The 14493-nt window shown below is 51.8% G+C and overlaps 1 protein-coding gene across 1 annotated transcript; it reads right to left on the bottom strand.

Moving 5' to 3' along the window:
* Positions 1-2676: 2676 nt before the first annotated feature.
* Positions 2677-7253, bottom strand: LOC102929358 (transmembrane emp24 domain-containing protein 4). Its single transcript, XM_007069860.4, has 5 exons — positions 6569-7253; positions 5765-5865; positions 5334-5459; positions 4735-4881; positions 2677-4035 (listed from the first exon to the last, which is right to left on the bottom strand). Exons 1-5 carry the CDS (start codon positions 6885-6887, stop codon positions 3886-3888), a joined length of 843 nt encoding a protein of 280 aa, XP_007069922.4. The 5' UTR covers positions 6888-7253; the 3' UTR covers positions 2677-3885.
* Between the last annotated feature and the right edge of the window lie 7240 nt (positions 7254-14493).

Raw genomic sequence — 14493 nt, 5'->3', positions numbered from 1 at the left:
CTCAGTCCCCAGAGCAGGGCTCAGGAGGCAAAAGGGCCATTAATGACCCTTTGGCTCAGGCTTTGAGATCCAGGGATGCTGGGTTCCACCCCCAAACACAGCTGGCTGGGGTGGCATCAAAGGCATTGCTGCAAGCCAGGGGCCGCCCAGGGAGAAACCACAGGATGGTGGCTGGTTCTGACGCCCGGCTCCACCCCAGCCATTCCCTCAGGGCTGGTTCCAACACCCAGCTCCACCTTAGCTGCTCCTCGGGGGTCTGTTCCAACACCCGGCTCCAACCCAGCTGCCCCCACCCCCGAGGCTGGTTCCAGCACAGCCACTCCTCACTCCAGTGTTGTCAACTCTCAGCAGTCTGGTGATACCTGATGTTTAGTAAAGCACCTGCTCATGGAGTCAGGTGATTGTGTGAGTACGTTTCTACCAGCCACGTTGGTAGAGAAAAACTGGGAAATGCCTTGCCTAACAGCTCAGAGATATGAGGGCGAAGAAAAATGCTCAGAGTTGGTTCTTTTGGTTAAGCTGGGGCCAGACTCATGTTTCTTAGGCACCAGGGGCTGATTCCAGGTGGATCCAGGCCATTTTACTACCAGTTTACTTGTTTCGTGGCAGTACTCAAATGCCATTAGAGATCAGGGCCCCCCACTGCTTTGTAGATTTCAAGGCCAGAAGGAACCAATGTGAGCAGCTAGGCTGACCCCCGCATAACCCAGGCCCTAAAATTTCCCCAAATTAATTCCTGTTTGAAGTAGAGCAGATCTTGTAGAAACACATCCAGTCTGGATTTAAACGTTGCCAGTGATGGAGAATGCACCATGACCCTTAGGAAATTGTTCTAGTGGTTAATTATCCTCTTCATTAAAAATGTGCATCTTATTTCCAGTCTGAATTTGTCTAGCTTCAACTTCCAACCCTTGCACTGTTACATCTTTCCCTGCTAGATTGACAAGCCTCACTGAATTTGTTCCCCATGTAGATGCTTATAGACTATGATCCAATCACCCTTTAGCCTTCTCTTTGTTGAGCTAAATAGATTGAGCTCCTTGAGTCTATCATTACAAAGCAGGTTTTCTAATCCTTTAATCATTGTCTTGGCTCTTCTCTGACCCCGCTCCAATTAATCACCATCCTTCTTGAACTGCGGGCACCAGAACTGGGTGCTGGATTCCAGCAGCGCTCGCACCAGTGCTCTGTGCTCCAGATGTTTATGCATCCCAGGATCACATTAGCTCTTTTGGCCCCAGTGTCACTGGGAACTCATGTTCAGCTGATTTTCCACCATGCCCCCCAAGTCCTTTTCAGTCACTGCTTCCCAGGATGGAACCCATGTCACGTAAGTATGACCTGCATTCTTTGTTGCTAGATGTAGGACTTTATATTCACTCATATTAAAATGTGTATTGCTCGTGTCCAGCTTACCAAGCGATCCAGTTGGCTCTGTACCAGTGACCTGTCCTCTTCATTACTTACCACTCCCCCACCCTTTGGGGCACCTGCAAACTTCATCAGTGATTTTATTCTCTTTTCCAGGTCATTGATAAAAATATGAAACTGCCCAGGGCCAAGAACTGATCCCTGCAGGACCCCACAGGAAACACCAGTGATCCCCCACAAGGGGAGGATGTACTCTAGCATGTACCTCACCACGTACCCCCTTTGCTGTTCTTACTGTGCATCAGTTATGAGTGATTCACACTCGGGGTCACGGTGGCTGCGAGTGTATCTACATTCAGGAGTCATGTCCGTAGGTGAGCACAGGCATCTCCCCTCTCTTCCCACATGCTTTGTGGGCCAGCTGTTGAGCTCAGACAGCTCCCGTTGTGACCCAAGACCTTCGTAATGGCACTGACAAGGGGGTTACAGGTATATCCTGACTGGTCTGTACATGCTGGTTCACCAACAGATGTCAGGTGCAGTTTCATATGAAAGCCAGGGTCACGCTGTTCCTTAGCATTGGCATGAAATGTACACCCGGATAGCCCCTAAGGAGTTATGTACATAGACCGAAAATATGTTCTCAGAGTCTGCAGCAAAGTACGAGTCACTGGCAGAGGTGAAAAGCAGGACTGGGATGTAATTAAAGCATTGGAAGCTAACACAATGGGTGCCCAGCTAAACACACTCAAATGTTAACAAACAGATGTGACCTCAACAGGAATGGAGCACGCAAGCCCGGTGACAAGGGGAGATTATCCTGTCCATAAGCAAAGACAACTAACTTGGGGGGGATTTCTAGAAGGCAAAGAACATTCCCCACCTGGGAAGTAAACAGACAGCACGATTACATTCATGAAAACTGGCTCAGCCAACCTTGGCTGAAATGCTGCAGAGGGCTTTGGATGAGAGAAACTTCTCGAGAAAGGAAGTTAAGCTGGTGGGAGGCTCTAGAAAGCAGGTTATGACTGTGTTGCGTGTGTAACCATTTGCTCCCTGTGTTCTTGTTCACTGTCACCTGAATCTCACATCTTTGAAAACAAGACCATCTTTACAAAACCTAGATCCATTTTCTTCACAGCCTGTTGGGGTGGGGCTCGGTGCTAGGCACTGTACACATGGGCCTCCCCAAAGAATTTACTGGGGTTATTTTTCTAGGATCTCCCCCATTTCCCCACCAGTAGAAGCAGCCAGACAGAGAGCTCAGAAACCGGCCCCAGTCCAATAACCATCCCCCAGCACGAGTTACCAGAAGAGGTTTTATTTCACTCCAAAATTGTAACAAAGAACATCTGTTATGAATTCTCCCTGCAGCACGGGGGCTGGGCCCAGACAGAACCAACCCAATTTGGTAGTACCATGGGGGAAGGAGAAAACAACAAACTGCATTTCAGATTTACTGCATCTTAACTATACCAGGGCAGCCCCACACCCATCTGCCTTCACCACCATAAATACCAAAAGGGAGGGGGCTGTCCACTGGCACCAGCCGCTTCCCCCTGCCATGCAACAAAGCTGGCAAAGCACCCACCACAATGTACTTCACCCCCTGAATAGATCCAGCTGAGGGAGGGTGCGTGGAGCCTGGGATCTCAGACAGAACTGAACAGGTCATGTGCCGGGGGCAAGACAGGCCGATACAGCCTGGCATGTGGCCGGCCCCAGAGGGCTAAATTCAGCTCTCCTGGCCACAGTCAGAGCATCTCTGGTCTCCTATGGGGGACTGGAGCAGATGAAGGGGAGAGAGGAGGTGGGGTCTGGCCTCCCCTGCAGGTAAGGGGCAGGGCACCAGGGGAAAAAAGAGGCCAGGCCACTGTCTTGGGCTACAGTTATCAAAATAGATTCTGGTATAAAATAGCGGCTGCCCCTCACCCCTCCTCGCACCCAAGGGCTGAAACACACACGCTGGGTGCAGAGCCGCCGACCAAACGCACCCCACTCCCGAATGCCTCAGCTATCGACCACAGGCGGGATGAACCAGAGTGAAACAGATGCCAGGTGGGTAAAGGACAGGGCAGCAGGGCCCCAGCAACTGGAAGGAGAGCAGCACCGATGGCACTCGTGTGCGAGGACAGAGTGGCCTCTGCCCAGGCTGGCACACCCCTGATGCCCTGTCAGTAGCAGGGCAGATCAGTGCCAAGCCCCCAGGAGGAGCTGCTAGCCCCAGCTGGCGAAGCACCAGAGGCACCTCCTGGAGTCAGCAAGACAGCCAGGATCTGGCCTCCTCCTGCCTGTCTGCTGGCAACACAGCAAGATGCCTGGTGGCCAGGCTGGCTAATCATGGCCCCCCAGGGGCTTGGGAGCACGGTGGTGTGACAGCCAGCAGGTACCCGTGCTTCCCAGTTCCAGTGCAATTCAGTGCCTACCTATGCCCAGAGGGGGAGGGGCAGCGAGGGGCATGCCAGTGTGGGGGAGAGTGGAGGGCGCTGCAGTGGTGATTGGAAAGATAGGGGATTAAACCAGTTTCTTGGCCTCGAAGAAGCTCTTGAGGTGTCTCATTTGCCAGATGCCGGTGAGGATGAGGATGATGGTCTGGGCGATGGACCACCACAGCACCCGCTGGTTGGTGCTCTCACTGGTCATGCGGAACCGCTCCTCCCGGTACTGTGCAGGGAGCACATGGGAAGAGGAGTCAGAGCGGGTGGGGAATCCTCCTCAATCCCTGCCTCCCAGGCACAATGCCACCCCCTGTTGGCAGGCCCCCTCCATCTTGCCCTAAAGGGGATCCCGACCCCTGCTACTGCGCAGCCAGTGTATGGCGCCCTCTTCACGTGCACAAGCAGGCACACACCCACACTTACTGCCCCCCACCAATGGCTTCCAAACCGGGCAGGTCTCCCACACGCACACTTACATCCCCTGCCAACAGCTTCCAGATTAGGCAGGCACCAACCCACTCAGTCCCCAATGGTCCCAGATGTGACACAGACCAGGATCAGGTGAAGCAGAGGGGGTGGCCATGGACATCCTATGCCCAGCTGCCTCATGCCACCCCCACTCCTCACAAATCCCCCCTCACCCAGCCACAACCCGAAGCACATCTTGTATTGCCCCTTTGGCAGAACATGAGGCCAAGTGTGCGTTTTCAGTCTGTACGTCCCCTGATGAGCCTTCTCTGCCACTGGGATGGCTTTCCTGCCACGGTTCCCTGTCCCAGCCCTATGCAGATTCCAAGAATGCAAACCAGCACTCAGCAAGCAGGTCTTACAGCCCTGAACTCTTTGGAGAGGACTGAGGGGAGAATGGACAGTCACCTCAGTAACCCTCAAGAGCCCCACATCCACGTACCCCAGGGCCCCTTACCCTTTGGTAGTTCTGCTCCTTCTGGATCTGCTCCACTTGGTCCAGCAGCTGCCGGGCTCGGAGCTGCAGCTCTGTCAGCTTGTCCTTGGCTGCAATCTCGGGGTAGTTGTTGGTGTGCTCTCCAACCTGGATGTCCAGGTGCACGCGCTGCACATGGCACACATGGGGTCAGAGGCACGGGGCTCCCAGCAACACAGCACACGCGGTTACAGGTTAAGGCCCCAGAGAATCTGTCTTTCAGCTTCCACACACCCCCTGGCCCCCTCCCTCCAGCATCTGAGAGCACTTTACACATATCAGAGAGACCCACCTCACCTTCCCACAAGCAGTAGGCATTACCCCTGTGCTATAGCTGGAGAAACTGAGGTACAAGGAGGGCAGGCAATGGCCCATGGTGATCATCCTGGGAGAGAGTGGCAGAGCCAGGATTGGAGCCCAGGGATCCCAGTCAGGCACGTTAGGCAGACAGCGCTTCCTCTCGGCCAACAGGCAGTGTTCCAACTGCTTTCCCGGAAGAAACGGACAACCTGCACCCTAAGCCCCCCACCCCGCTGGGTTCAAAGGCAGAGATCGGGTGAAGCACTGGGGGATTCTCTTACCAGCTTGCCACCTGCGAAGAGCGCCATGCGCGTGGAGTTGGAGTGCAGGCAGATCTGGTGCTCGCCTGGGGTGTGCGAGGTGAAGGTGAAGCGGCCCTCTGAGCCATACTGCCGGGACAGAACTACCTGGAACCACCAGCGACAGAGCTGTGAGTGCCAAGCAAGACCCACCATCCCACCCCACAGTGCCAGCATGCTGCTGATGTCACTTTCCCAGAGCAAGGGAAACCCTGGGCCAGCAAAGCCTGCAGCCCCTGAGATCTGGCCCCAAAGGCCTTACCAAAGGGAGGCACCAGCATCTGGGCAGGAGGAAGACAGAGGGCACACGAAGATGCCCCGGCGCAGGATAACTGGGCTCTGCCCAAAGCAGCAGGACGAGTCCAGGCAAGGGGCGCTGTCACACCCAGCCCTGCGCCCACCGGCAGCATTACCTTTCCATCAGGATCCTTCACTTCCACGTGCATGCCCAGCCCCGGCGTGGAGGGCAGGAACGACTCCGACTGCTTGTCCCACAGCTGCGTGCGGTAATTCCCTGCACGCCAGAGACGGGGATCAGGGCGGGGGGCTGCCGTCATACCCCTAGCTAGCCCTGACCCCACCCCCAACTCCCTTATCCTGCACTGCCCTGTGCTACTCCACCCCCACGGCCCTCTCACCCCCTGCTGCCCATCACGCCAACCACCCCACCCCACATCAAACCCAGCCCTCCGCCCACCTCCCCGCCTCGTGCCAAGCCCCCTGCCTCCCCCCGCCGGCTGGTCTCGCCCCCCTCCCCCATCGCCCTGCCTCCCCTCGCCCGCTGGTCTCGCCCCCCTCCCCCATCGCCCTGCCTCCCCCCGCCCGCTGGTCTCGCCCCCCTCCCCCATCGCCCTGCCTCCCCCCGCCCGCTGGTCTCGCCCCCCTCCCCCATCGCCCTGCCTCCCCTCGCCCGCTGGTCTCGCCCCCCTCCCCCATCGCCCTGCCTCCCCCCGCCCGCTGGTCTCGCCCCCCTCCCCCATCGCCCTGCCTCCCCCCGCCCGCTGGTCTCGCCCCCCTCCCCCATCGCCCTGCCTCCCCCCGCCCGCTGGTCTCGCCCCCCTCCCCCATCGCCCTGCCTCCCCCCGCCGGCTGGTCTCGCCCCCCTCCCCCATCGCCCTGCCTCCCCCCGCCGGCTGGTCTCGCCCCCCTCCCCCATCGCCCTGCCTCCCCCGGCCGGCTGGTCTCGCCCCCCTCCCCCATCGCCCCGCCCCCCTCACCGATCACCATGGTCTCGTCTGGGATCTCCTCGATGAAGCAGCGCTTCTCGGTCTCCCCAATGTGGAAGTAGAGCGCATGCGCCCCCGGGCCCGCCAGCTGCGCCAGCAGCACCAAGGCTGCCACTGTCCGCAGCATCCCGGGCACCCACTCCCCACCGCCGCCGCCCATGGACAGCCCCGCTCCCTCTCCCGACCTACAGCGCATGCGCTGCCACGGCCCCCTGGGGATTGAGGACGACGCGCATGCGCAATCACTCAGATGCCCGGCCCTGGAGGAGAACTGCGCAAGCGCCATGCCTGGGAGAAGGGCTCTGAGCATGCGCAGCGTACAACCACCAGTCACGCACCCACACGCCACAGGTACGGGTGCGCGCGGGGATGCGGAGCGTCCTTCAGCTCCACCCCTAAACCTGTTGAGGGAGGGGGTCGCGCATGCGTATCAACTGTTAGCGCCGGAGTGTGGTGAGCATGCGTCCAGTAAGCTCGCTGCCTGGCGGGTTGGTTTAGTGGCTTTAGCCCCCTGCTCGCAACGGCGGAGCTGCGGGTTCGAGGCTGGTGCTGTCGGCCAGGACGCCTGGCTCCTGTCTGCAGGGCTCCTAGATCCCAGACCGTCTCTGCTATTGCTCTGCAGCCTGCTAGCAGGGGAGCGTGGGGTCAGAGTTCAGGTGTTCCTGTTCTGGAAAGCTGCTTGTTGCTCACTGATTTTCCTGCTGTTTTCATACCCTGCCAGAGTCCACCCAGCTGGCCCAGGGTAGACTGTTCCTGGGCACTTGGAGCCAAACCAGAAGGGGGTGGGGCTCCATTTTGGAAGCTCTTCCCAAAGTTTTATTGACTCAGGCAAAGCTGCTTGGCTGAGAAACTCTGATCTTGATCTTCCTGGCGAGGGACGTTGACCAGGACCGGGGAGGGTGTGTGGCCCAGTTAAAGTCAACAGGGGCTGGTGCAGACTTGTGAAGTACACGTGGCCCAGGAGAGGCTCTGCTATAAATTCTGAATGGCCTAAGTGCAGATGGGGTGGAATTACACAGGCACCAGCCTGGAAGGAACAAGAAGAGGACTAGCTTATAGGAAGCGCAGGGTTGGAACTGTACAGGCTGGAAATTATCACATGGAGGTTGGGGGGGTCCTGCAAAGGAATGGGTTCAATCCAGCATGGGTACTGCATGGCTAAGAGTCCACTAGGATCCGTGAGTGAGTTGGAAGATGTAGTTCACGGGAGGCAGTGGGGTGTCCAGTGCCTGACCTTACAGGACTCAAACGAATGTTCAATTCAGGATGGCCACAAGGTGCTGTTGTTGTAGGTTTTAGATATGTGGACACAGATGTGACTACATGTCTTGAACACCGGATCTCCCAAGTACTAGGGAGCAAATTAATCCCCCCCCCCCCCCCCCCCGTGGACGACGAGGCCAAGATGACAGGCACAGTCACACAAATAGCTCATAAAAAAAAAAAAAAAGAATATTTCCTCCTCTGTCACAAGTCAATCAGGGCCCAGCAGGCAGGATTAAAAGGATTGGCTGCATCTTCTAGGGGCCCGTTCTGGGTGATGCTGGGACAGGATAGGCAGTATGTCTTCTGTCTTAACCCAAAACACCTGCCCTGGCCTGCTCAGAACCGAACCCTAACGGCACCTTAGTGGCCATCCTGAATTGAACATTCGTTTGAGTGCAATATTTGGCTGTGTTGCCTGAGCAAACCCAGTTTGTCCTGGTGTGTTTCCCGTTGATCCTATTGTTTTTCCTGCAGCAATAGCTCTCTCTAGCATTGGTCCTTCTTAATTGTCCTCTGGGCAGCTTATACCCTGGTGAGAATGGCCAGATGGGGCGGTGGGAGTGTTCTGTGATATGGAAGCTGTAAACATTGGGCGTCCCTACCTGGGTATGGCCATAAGGCAAGTGCAGTATATATTGGCACTGGTTTCACAGGCCGTGGTGATTCTGGTGTGGGTAACAAAGCCAGAGGACCCAGTTTATGCCGTTCACCTGTTTGCTGCTGTGGCACTATGGCGGGGGAAGAAACAAGACTGCATTCCCTAGCAGAGAGGGTCATGGAGGATCTCCATGCAAGCTTCTTGGAGATCTCTCAAGATGACCCAAGAGACAAAGGAATGAACAAAGCGCTTCACACAGCACCCCCTGTCTGGCTCAACAAGCCAAAGAACTGAAAAGTGGATGGGGACTCTACCGTGGGTCTCTGCCCGAGCACAGGACTCTGTGCAGATGTGGGCTGTGTAATCGGGCTGCCATCCTGCCCTTTTTGAATGTATTCCCTAACATTTCAGGGTAACATGAAACCCATAAAGCAATCTAAATGCAACACCTCTGTGATAAATGAAAAGGGGTGGAGGGTAGCTCCCTTTTATGGACACCCAGCCAGCCAGTAGCTATAAAATCCCTCTTAGTAGCTGTTCTCTAATTGCTTTACCTGTAAAGGGTTAAAAAGTCTCCCTGCTATTCATAGGGAAAAGGAAGTGAGTGAGCACCTGGCCAAAAGAGCCAATGGAAAGGCTAGAACTTTTTAAAATGGAAACAAGACTCCCCTTTTGCTCTCCGGGGAGAGGTGGCCAGGGAGCAGCTATGCTGTAAGAAACTTAGACCAGGTATGAAAAAATCATCAGTATCATACCTAGAAACTACTCATTTAAAACCTCAAATATGTAAGGTTTCAGAGTAACAGCCGTGTTAGTCTGTATTCGCAAAAAGAAAAGGAGGACTTGTGGCACCTTAGAGACTAACCAATTTATTTGAGCATAAGCTTTCGTGAGCTACAGCTCACTTCATCAGATGCATACTGTGGAAAGTGTAGAAGATCTTTTATATACACACAAAGCATGAAAAAATACCTGGCTATTACCAGCAGGAGAGTGGGGTGGGAGGAGGTATTTTTTCATGCTTTGTGTGTATTTAAAAAGATCTTCTACGCTTTCCACAGTATGCATCCGATGAAGTGAGCTGTAGCTCACGAAAGCTCATGCTCAAATAAATTGGTTAGTCTCTAAGGTGCCACAAGTACTCCTTTTCTTTTTCCCAAATATGTAAGTAGATCAGGAAATGTTTAGGAAAATACGGTTAGGTTTATTCCTTTTATTTCGTTATGGCTTGTGGATTCCTCTGTGCTAACCCCAGGTGCTTTTGTTTTGCTTGTAGCCTTTAAGCTGGACCTCAAGAAAGCGATTCTTGATGCTTAATCCTTGTAGCTGTGTGACGTTACTGACATAACCTGTGACCGTATAGATCATTGTTGCAACCACTGTTATATATTTGCAGCAAATATTGTACAAAGGCTGTCATATAAGGAGTATATGGAGAGGTTATGATTTGCTGGCTATGATTATGCTATCTGTATGGTGTATCATTTTTGTAGTTGAAGTTATGAATATTAGCTATGTACTTGTAAATCAATTTGTTTTGATTCTAAGTAGCCTCAGTGAAGCATTTGGTCAGCTTCTTGAGAAGGGACTATTCTCAGTAAGTGCCCAATCAAGAAACACTTAACTGACAGTGGACTTTGGGAGACTCCAATCCACATCTGAGCTTTCATGGGAACATTCAAACTAACATGTAAACAATGGCATTGGCCTGTAAACTGAGTCATGCATGGACATGTGACTTGCCCATGTGACTCTGAGCTCCATCTTTCTGCTGTAATTTTCCACAGTAAGAACAAAGAGGTGCCCTTCCACCTGGAAGAGACTATAAAAGGCAGCTGCCTCATCTCCATTTTGTCTTGAATCCTGCTTTATACCCTTGGAGGAAGCTTGCTACAAACTGAAGCTCTGAACAAAGGACTGAATGACCTATCCCAGCTGTGGATGTTCTCCAGAGACTTGATTTGAACCTGCAGTTTATTCCATCACTGCTACAAGCCTGAACCAAGAACTTTGCCATCACTGTACGTCATTGATTCCATGTAACCAATCCTAGCTCTCATCTCTATCTTTTTCCTTTTATGAATAAACCTTTAGATTTTAGATTCTAAAGGATGGGCAACCGCATGATTTATGGGTAAGATCTAACTTGTATATTGACCTGGGTCTGGGGCTTGGTCCTTTGGGATCTGGAGAACATTTTTCTTTTACTGGGGTATTGGTTTTCGTAACCATTCGTCCCCATAATGAGTGGCACCGGTGATAATACTGGGAAACTGGAGTGTCTAAGGGAATTGCTTGTATGACTTATGGTTGGCCAATGGGGTAAAACCAAAGTCTTCTCTGTCTGGCTGGTTTGGTTTCCCTTGGTGTGCAAAGGAACCCCAGCCTTGTGCTGTAACTGCCCTGCTCTAAGCAATTTGTCCTGAATTGGCACTCTCCGTTGGGTCCCACCAAGGGCAGCATTGTTACAGTGGCATAGTCCTGCTTAGCTCCACAGGTCAGTTAAGCTTTGGGTCAGAACCCCACACTATCCAAGTTGAATTTTGGAATTGAGAGTTTGGTTGGTTAAAGAGCACTTGCAGTGAGTGAGCAAAGAGCATATGAGGCCTTGACAAAAAAGCCCTGGAAGATTTGTGTTCAGAAAAGGAGATAAGCTTTAAAAAGAGAGCTACAAATCAAGAACTGAGAGATCTGTTAATGGCCAGTCATCAGAAGGCAGGAGCACAGCCCTTACCTGATACTGCAGAAGCAATTAGAATGCAAAAGTCAGCAAATAAACTGCAACTTGAGCATGAACAGAAACCAGCAGACATTTGATTGCTGGAAAAGGAAAAGAATGCTGAATTAAAAAGAGAGGCTTCTGAGAGAGAGGAAGGACTCCTAGAGAGCGTATTGAGCTGCTCACTGCTGAGGAGACAGCTTACCAAATCACAGAACATCGGGGTTGGACTAGATGACCTCCTGAGGTCCCTTCCAACCCCCTGCTCAAAGCAGGACCAATCCCGAACTAAATCATCCCAGCCAGGGTTTTGTCAAGCCTGACCTTGAAAACCTCTAAGGAAGGAGATTCCACCACCTCCCTACGTAACCCATTCCAGTGCTTCACCACCCTCCTAGTGAAAAAGTTTTTCCTAATATCCAACCTAAACCTCCCACACTGCAACTTGAGACCATTACTCCTTGTTTTGTCATCTGCCACCACTGAGAAGAGCTGAGCTCCATCCTCTTTGGAAACCCCTTTCAGGTAGTTGAAAACCGCTATCAAATCCCCCCTCATTCTTCTCTTCTTCAGACTAAACAATCCCAGTTCCCTCAGTCTCTCCTCATAAGTCATGTGCTTCAGCCTCCTAATCATTTTTGTTGCCCTCCGCTGGACTCTTCCCAATTTTTCCACATCCTTGTTGTAGTGTGGGGCCCAAAACTGGACACAGTACTCCAGATGAGGCCTCACCAATGTCGAATAGAGGGGAATGATCACATCCCTCGATCTGCTGGCAATGCCCCTACTTATACAGCCCAAAATGCCGTTAGCCTTCTTGGCAACAAGGGCACACTGCTGACTCATATCCAGCTTCTCGTCCACTGTAACCCCTAGGTCCTTTTCCGCAGAACTGCTGCCTAGCCATTCGGTCCCTAGTCTGTAGCGGTGCATTGGATTCTTCCATCCTAAGTGCAGGACTCTGCACTTGTCCTTGTTGAACCTCATCAGATTTCTTTTGGCCCAATCCTCCAATTTGTCTAGGTCCCTCAGTATTCTATCCCTACCCTCCAGCCTATCTACCACTCCTCCCAGTTTAGTGTCATCTGCAAACTTGCTGAGGGTGCAATCCATGCCATACTCCAGATCATTAATGATATTGAACAAAACTGGTCCCAGGACTGACCCTTGGGGCACTCCGCTTGATACCGGCTGCCAACTAGACAATGTAGAACTGATCAATGAAATTGTTTTTAATTGTTCACTTTATTAATATAACTTCATAAGCAAAGTTTTATGAATGAAACAACATTCATTCATAAAACCGGTTACCCCAATAACTGGCTAATTGAGTTTCACTTTCAATTCAGTTGCTGCTCAAATCACTGAAACGTGCACTGTTTCAACATCAGAGGGGTAGCCGTGTTAGTCTGGATCTGTAAAAGAGGCAAAGAGTGCTGTGGTACCTTATAGACGAACAGACTTATTGGAGAATACCCACTTCAAGCTTATGCTCCAATACATCTGTTCGTCTATAAGGTGCCACAGAACTCTTTGCTGCTGTTTCAACATTGTAACTTCTGCTCACTGTTTGCCATTCCTTACACTTGTCCATATTGTAACTCAAACTCCATTTTAACTTGTCCCAAACTCCATTTTAAAATGCTCACTCCATTTTGTAAACCCTGCTGCACCCTTCATTTTGCAAAACCCGGTCGTAATCTGATTAGTGTAGTTTAGATGTGGGAATGAGGTATGGATGCATGATGGAATCAACCTGCAGCCCCAGCCTGTCCTGATGAAATAAGTGTAAACACCAACGGCTGAAGATGCAGATAACAGCCCTGACAAAGCAAGAAGAGTCCACCCTGAAAAGAAAAGGACAAAAGTACAACTGAAGAAACATCAAAGCTGAAAGTCATGTCTGCAATTGACGGATGATCAGTCACACCGACCCCAGAGGCAGCGTGACACAGCAAGACCTATAGACTCTGGATTCAAACTGAAGCCTACAAAAAGGATGGATGAGATGGAGGACTTTGGAGGGTAACATTCTGCTGCCAACAAGGAAGGGCATCGGTGCATGCCCCACAGAGACCCAGCCCTTCCTTGTGCCCGGCTTTCCTGGCCAGTGAGCCGCCACAAGCTACGAACCCAAGCCACGAACTCAAGCTGCATTCAGGACTGGTAACTATACAGCAGCTGCAGAACATTTGGGGGGTGTGTGTGTGTGTGTGTGTACACATAGGTATTAGATATTAGTTATTGGCCATAAATCAAATTGTGTTATAATAAACGTGACATCTTGTCCCCTGAAACGATCCTGTGTAGTTTTGTCTGCATAACACGTGGAGCCATTGATCGCTACCCTTTGAGCCCGATGACCTGGCCAGCTTTCTATCCACCTTGTAGTCCATTCATGCAGCCCATACTTCTTTAACTTGCTAGCAAGAATACTGTGGGAGACCATATCAAAAGCAGATGCAACAGAAGATTCACCAGATGCAACAGGAGACAGCCAGACTTCAGATCCAAGTATTGGAAGAGCAGAGAAAGTCCTCGTCACCTGGTACTCCGCTTCCCCACCATAACGAAAGAAACTGGGAAAGGATCTTTCCCATTTACAAAGATACTGAAGACACAGAGGAGTTTTTGTCTACCTTCGAACATCTGTGCACTCTGCATGGGATCCCAGATGAGGAGCAAATGCCTGTCCTGCTGACCAGATTGACTGACTGGAAAAGCCAGGGAAGTATTTAATTAATTGAGGGAACAAGAAGCCTTAGATTATGTGCTGTTTAAAGATTCTATGTTAAGGCGATTCAAGGTCACTCCTGAGTCTTACAGGGTTAAGTTTAGAAATTTTAAAATGTCTCATGATTGTACTTTTGTAGAATGTGCTCATAAGCTGATGGCTTTTGTTAAAAAGTCGATTGTGGGAGCAAAGGAGCTTGGGAGTTTTGAAAAACTGGTGGATTTAATAATTTTAGAACAGTTCTTGGACATTGTTCCTGACCATGTGAGAGCAGCTGTGTGAGGGATAGGAACCCTGAGTCAGTCCTACAGGCTGTGGAATTTGCAGATGTCCATACTCAAAACAGGGCTCGGGAAGGGTATAAACCCCAGGGGGAAATTAATGACTGTTCTCCCCATTTCAAGGGGAGGGAAGGATTTAAAAGTAAACCTGGCCCTGACTCTTATAAAGGAGCTCAAGGGGGCCCAGAGGGTAGGAACTCTCACCACAAGAATAAACAGGTTAAATGCTATCACTGTGGTGTGCTTGGCCACATGAGACCAGATTGCCCGACCAGCAGCCCCAAAAGCCACGGTAAATGCCAACTCCATTACTCTGAG

Source organism: Chelonia mydas, chromosome 26 (assembly GCF_015237465.2).
Source record: "Chelonia mydas isolate rCheMyd1 chromosome 26, rCheMyd1.pri.v2, whole genome shotgun sequence".
Taxonomy (NCBI): domain Eukaryota; kingdom Metazoa; phylum Chordata; order Testudines; family Cheloniidae; genus Chelonia; species Chelonia mydas.
This window is presented reverse-complemented; position numbering and strand designations above follow the sequence as displayed.

Bases quoted from the DNA above. Each gene is read 5' to 3' on its own strand.
- LOC102929358 (XM_007069860.4), bottom strand. From the start codon at position 6,887: ATGCTCAGAGCCCTTCTCCCAGGCATGGCGCTTGCGCAGTTCTCCTCC. The intron at 5,866-6,568 runs GTGAGGGGGGCG...TCTGGCGTGCAG, and splicing joins AGACGAGACCATGGTGATCG to GGAATTACCGCACGCAGCTG. The intron at 5,460-5,764 runs GTAATGCTGCCG...TGGTGGTTCCAG, and splicing joins TGAAGGATCCTGATGGAAAG to GTAGTTCTGTCCCGGCAGTA.